Genomic DNA, 6,894 nt, shown 5'->3' on the forward strand with positions numbered 1-6,894 from the left:
GTATGCCATTTGTTGCCTGTCTTTCTCTTAACGTTCATTAATACTTTGTTAAGTAGTTTCGTTTTTATTTGAATTTTGTAATTTTTCAGTCATGCTTGGCATAATCGCAATCATCTTAAGTGCACTGTCTGCCATTCTTGACATTGCCGGACTAGCCGTACCGTACTGGTACTCCGGAACCGTTCTGAGTCTCAAAGCGCATTTTGGACTGTGGAAATCTTGCGCAAGTTCCATATGTGCAAGCATCCCCGATGGTAAGTTAGATTCATATATGCTGTAGCCGTTTGGTTATAAAATTCTTTTAATGTGCCTTTTAACAGTTTTTCGCTTTATGTACGATCTTTTATGCGCTACCAGCGTTGCGTTTGATGTTGATAACTTTGATAGGTTTATTTTACTTCATTTGCTTAAAAGTCACAAACATTTAGACTTTTTCTGCAAATGATTTACAACCTTGAAATAAAATGATGAATTCTTGACATACATCTTATTCTCTAAATACTTTTCTGATTTATTTTGGCGGGAGAGAAAATATTTTAAACATCATTGAAGCTCATTGACGTCCTCATATAGGGAAAAATAAGGAAATTCAAAATTTTAAATAAAAATTTGACATATTTCACAATATATAGTAGTCGCAACTTGACCGCGATGGTTGACCTTAGACTGATTATTCATATCGATTCTTTCATTGTAGAAATCAAGGGTGCTAAGGGTAGCCGTGTATATTTATATGGAATTAGTTTGTATACAGTGCAGTATCAAAGTATATATACTTACATTTGATCAGTTTAAACTTTCCAATACACTAATTTATATTTACACAAGTTGATATTTCCTTTTTCTCGTGCAGCTCGTGTTTTACGTACACTCCTTTTCAATAATAGGTTGTGCCTTATTATGTATTATAATGCAAAGGTCAACCATCGGGATCAAGTTGCGTCCCCTATACCAAATTAAATGTTGTAGTTATCCTTACCTGAAATGCACTCTGTTTCAAAAGGGAGTGTGCACCAAAGTGTTGAAATAAAATCTCCCTTTTTTTTTCTTTTACGTCGAACTTTTGGCAGTGTTTGTTTGATTTTGGTTGTTTTTTCAACAATATCGCTTCTGAACCACCTTTTGCATTGATATAAGCACTGACCTTACGCATAGTTGTAGAACAGCTTCCGTATGCTCAGTTTAAGTTACTGTTAATTTGCAACATTGGCAACTGAATGAAACAAAACACGCGCGTTAAAATTTAAGAAAAACGGATTTCAAATTTTAAACCACTAGATGATAAAAACGATGTTCTTACGAGTATATATACAGTGAATTTTAAATTCAAATATTTCTTCAAATATTTCGCCCTGTCATTTTTTTAATTTTTCAACTTTATTTTCAGCTCCAGGGGCATTGAATGGAACACGCGCATGTGAGATACTGGGAATGTTATTACTCTTTGCAGCTTTGGCAGCTGCAGTCTTAAAACAATTTGTGATGAAAGATAAACCGATTTTGACAAAACTTGGTGGAGGCTGCGCAATATTTGGAGGTAAATTATATCATAAGACTTTATAATACTTTTTAAGAAACAGATTTAACGTTGCGCGATCCCGCTTCATAAATACGAAATAAACTGAATTTACTTGTATCGCTTTTAAACTGTTGAGATTTTGATTAAAAAACCAACTGTTCTTTCGTTTTCAGGAGTTTTAATGATCATTGGTACCATCATTTTTGCTACTGATAGCAGCCTGAAACTCCTTGGGACGGGAATGCATCTACATGCTGGCTTTGGTCTCTGTATTGTGGCAGGAATTCTTGCCCTGCCGGCAGGAATTGTCATGTTCTTGAACAAGGATTAATGAGATTGAAGTTTGGGACTTTTGTGCAAATTATTCATGATACCGAACTTTTGTTAGGAATCAAAAGTTTCATTCATTTAATGCTCTTATATAGCTCATTATTGTAAATTATGCACGTTAATTTGATGACTATTATAATAAAATGATAAAGTATCTGAACTGTTTCTTATCAATATCTTCGCGGTTGTAACTATAAAACGACCACAAACGGAGATAAATAGTGATAATTTTACTAAACAAGAATAAAAATTCTGGTGATAAGCTAGCCTAACATATGGTCCTCAAAACTTAAACACATAATACAAATATATTTAATTCAGTCTGTGATATGTAACTTTGAATAACGAAAAACATGAATAAAAGTAAAGTAATGTTTGAACAAACTAATTCTTAGTGACCTGAAAATAAGGTTTCAAAAGTATGTTGTATGTTGAATTTGTTATCTCGACAATATCAGAAGTAAAAGGGTAAAAATAAAAACAATGTTTGTAACCCATGCACCAGAACCCTAAAGACTCTTTTGAAACAAAAGTACGAGAAAGCATTAGGTGTCTATAAAACAACTGAGCTTCCATTTTGGTAAGGACCAGTGGACAATGTCAAAAATGTTAAAACAACATGCTAATAGAAGATACATGGTATTATAATACGAGAATTGGCTGTATATTTTTATCTGATATAATAGTTTCGTAAAAAAAGAAGGGATTCCATGCCACATACTGAAATACCGAACCGTGAATGACCTGTAATATCATATTTTGATCTAAGAATTTTGTGACACTCATTTGTGGCCGATCGTAGGCTTCTATTATAAGAAATGTTAGAATAGGACATTGTTAGAATAGGAAACATTTGAAATCAATTCAGTAATGTATTGCGTGATTATATTAGGGAGTGATTTTGTTCATCAGTATACAAATATAACAGGTCACACTTAAAGTTATTGATTGCCACCCGAGCTCCCTGAATATGTCCGCCAAAGTTGTCATATTGTCAGTTTTTATGACTGTTCTAGTTGCTTAGGATATCTGTTTATGTTGTATAACCCCGTACGGCCATTATAAATTAGAATGTAATATACAGTTAAAGATTATTTCAGTGATTTGAGCAATGGTACGTGAAACATTATTGCAAGTTTATTGAAAAACTTAAGACTTGTTTTTCATTGAGGCTTGAGGCTGGAAGGCTGTCTTGCTTATTGTCTCGTATATGATATATGGTTAGATACAAAGTGCACACCATCTACACCAGTTCTATGCACTAAACGATTGTTTCCTAGCTTTATGAATAACAAACTTCGATCTATACATTGAAATTACTGTTGTTGTATTTTAGTTTGCTTTTAAAATGATCGATTTGTTGTGCGATAACCTGTAGGTTACTTTGTGGCCTATAAATGAAGATGCCTGCCAGTCAATATGCAGGCAACCAGCAGATTATGAGTGATCCAGAACTACAAAAGCGATGCTCAACTACATTACTAATGTATAAGACACGTATCAAAATACACGAGTGCTACGCCAGTCTTATGTTTCTCCACTACTTCTGCACAACTGAAAATTGCACATACCCTTTCTAGTAGCAGATTAAATGGTAATATCGTATTTGTGTTGTCACTGTCATTGCGTCCGTCATCCAAATATAGTTTGTTTTGTTGGTTCATATTATTTGAGTGATTAATAGCTATCAGATCAAAGAAAACAATGAGCAATTTAGCATAGCATGTTCGCTGTATACACTGAATATTTGTGTAATATTTGCGAGTATAACCAAAGCATAAATAAACACTTTTCCAGTTTCTTACGACTCTGGTATTTTCAGTTCATGCTGAATGAGCAAACCAACACATATGTCCAGAAGAAAGAAGACAGGCAATGAAGACGACGGACACTTGTCATTACAAGTATAACGTACAACTAGCCTAATATAGTTGTCTCTCTGGTTTGACCCGCTTTATTAGACTGATACTTGTTATTGTCAAACGGTTACTTCGAAGTAACACATCACTTCAACGCCTCTATGGCAAAACCAACTAACTGGACAAGGCATGTTCTGTAACCTGTTATGCTAACCTGTCCTAACTTCCAGAATCCGTCACTTTTTAACAAACTAGTTGGATGGCATCCACAAGTGGAGGATTGAGGTGCACATTATATGAACAATTTAAGACAGAAACCCAGCCAACCAACCATGAAGCAAATTAATTTAATTGCATATCAGTCAATAGTCTGTCTTTTTCGGAAATGTTGGAAAGAGTATCATGGTTAAAGATTAGAATATACACTGGCTCCAATAATTTACATTTAAAATGAAAACTAAACTTCAGATATTTATCTTCACATCACCCCCATGGTCCCCGTATGCCAACCCAACTTTCATTTTTATGTAAGGTACCATTTAAATATATTTAACCCCTGATGTAAATGAAAAATATTAAGGATTTTGGTTTGACATTTTAAATACAAGCACTTTACAGCCCTCTGTAGTTCTGTCTTTGACATTTTTTTCGGATTGTCCGCAAGGAGCAGAAAGACAGTGTGGAAATTCATTTCAATTAGCCAGAAATAACTGACCATAGATCTAGTTAGTATACCAACAATGTCAAATGCTTACATATTTTCATTCCCATCACAGTTGTGTTTAGTTCTAACAGAAAATTACGCACTGTTGTAATTGGTGTCAACATTTTGACTTGTTTCCTGTATATGTTTGGTTGTTTAAGGGTACAGGCACCCTGGAAAGCATGAATTGACTCTTTTACGTTCGATTGTCTCAAACAGATTACTTCATATTCGGTCACTGCTGATGTGGACTTGCTTCCTTTAAAAAATGACACACAAACGTTTACTGTATGTGGTTTCAATCCCAGTTTCCCTTCACCTGTAAATCAAACGATCTGTATAATTTTATGACTCCTGCAATGCCATTATAATCTCTAGACTTTGGCAACAGTCTGAAAACAGTACAACATAACATTTCTCAATTCCATAAGCATGAGTTGATTGGTAAAGCTGCATGTTTAAGGCAGATTTAATAAACATTAAAAAGTACATAGACAGCAGGGCGGACGGACGGACGGAGAGCTGGACAATCAGACAGATCCAGACCAATATGAGTGACAAGAACAAGCATACAATGCGCTTAATGATTATTATTTAGAAAAAGTTTTATCCTGACAATACAAAAGAGATTGTGAGCTATTCTCACCGGTTTTTGCCTTACGAAAGGAAGAGAACTTAATATTGATAATTTTTCTGTACAAAATGTTATTACCTCCCATTTTTACAATAAGGCATGCAATTTATTGGTTGTTTCTTTAAACAAATGTATGGTATGCAGGTAGTGGGATCATTTTTAATACAGGATTTATGGGGAAACATAATGAATATAATACTGTTTGAACGGTTTTGTTATTTTAAACTTTAAAGAATGGACCATGTAAACTGGCAAAGTGCGGCCAAATGTAACTATCTTTCGACATGGTCAGACCAGACGGCCATATTTTCAATACACCAAAGGTGATTTCATTTTAGATGAAATGTTAGGCTATGACTTCTGGGACTGACAATCATACATGTGAATCAATCGTAAGAGCTCGTCCTTTAACATTTCACTTCTTTAGAGTCAGTCTGATGTATATGAGTCTACTTAAAATCTTTAGCCTGCCAACGACAAGTGATTATGCCTTTGCGACCAGTGGAGACAAAGATCAACCTGCACGTCCGTGCAGGCTATTCGCTATTCTATCAGTACATTTTCAGGGAACACTCCTTCAAATGATAAATGATATTGTCCAAATTGAATGATGGACCAGTTTATTTTAGAAATTTAGCAGGCTAAAGGTTAAAGTTAATTGATAAGTGTTTGTGTTTGCGCTATTGTGGTTTACGTTGTAGTGCGACTGTTTTTAAAGAACATGGCATTTCCTTGTATACTCGTCCTTGTTCAACTTTCCCCATCTGATTCCCCCCGACCCCCGACCTCATTTCGCCCCTTACCATTCCCTTCACCTCCATCAATATTTAACATAAATTAATATGTACTTGTTGGATGTTTGAAGCAACCTGTCTGAAATATTTTTCCGTTACAGCTTCTTTTTGTTGTGGGCCTACTATGTAAATGCGTGGCTCTGGAATTGTTTTTGGTGCTCTGTGCTTCCGAGAAATCTACCCTTACCTATTATCTTTTGGTTGCTTATCAAGATTTATCTAGAAGGATTCACTGGCTGCACATAACTTTAAGCAGAAAGTTGATCTTACTTAATACATTTCTTACTACACTTAAGTTTAAGATGTTTTTGAACATGACTATAGTTTTTAATTTAGATTTAAATGAAAAGTCAAGGTGCCATTCGCGATTCTGCTGGCTGCACATACTTTTAAGCAGAAAGTTGACCTTACTTAAGACATTTTTTACAACACTTAAGTTTAAGATGTTTATGAACATGACTTTAGTTTTTAATTTAGATTTAAATGAAAATCACAACAATCTTAACAAAATTAAGTACAGTCTTCAGCTTAAGTTAAACATATCACATAAGGCGTTTTATGAATACGTCTCCTGGTTTATTGTTCACGATTCAATTTTATAAACTATAGGCTGTCTTCAGATTGCAAAACAAATTGCAGACCGCACTTTTTGATGAAAAGCCGAGTTGCCATTCGCGATTCTAATTACGAACTGGAAATTTCAATAAGACTGCAGTTCGCAATTCGAATTGCAAACTGGATATCTTAATTAGGCTGTAGGTCGCTATTCTAACTGAACACTGAAGATATTAAGTAGGCCGCAGCTCGCGAATGTAATTGCAAACTGGATATTTTAATTAGGCTGCAGTTCGCTTTTCTAACTAAACACTGAAGATATTAAGGAGGCTGCAGCTCGCGATTGAAATTGCAAACTGGATATTTTAATTAGGCTGCAGTTCCCCTATTCTATATGAACACTGAAGATGTTAAGTAGGCTGCAGCTATCAATCCTAACTACAAGACTGCAGACCATTCGAATAGGTAACCGAAGACCGAAGACCGATTTCATTTCGTTT

General features: G+C 34.8%; 1 protein-coding gene across 1 annotated transcript; it reads left to right on the forward strand.

Annotated features, from left to right (window-relative positions):
• On the forward strand, positions 1-2,005 carry LOC123560394 (uncharacterized). Its single transcript, XM_045352588.2, has 3 exons — positions 1-254; positions 1,388-1,537; positions 1,693-2,005. Exons 1-3 carry the CDS (start codon positions 92-94, stop codon positions 1,848-1,850), a joined length of 471 nt encoding a protein of 156 aa, XP_045208523.1. The 5' UTR covers positions 1-91; the 3' UTR covers positions 1,851-2,005.
• The last annotated feature ends 4,889 nt before the right edge of the window (positions 2,006-6,894 follow it).

Source organism: Mercenaria mercenaria, chromosome 10 (genome assembly GCF_021730395.1).
Source record: "Mercenaria mercenaria strain notata chromosome 10, MADL_Memer_1, whole genome shotgun sequence".
NCBI classification, from domain to species: domain Eukaryota; kingdom Metazoa; phylum Mollusca; class Bivalvia; order Venerida; family Veneridae; genus Mercenaria; species Mercenaria mercenaria.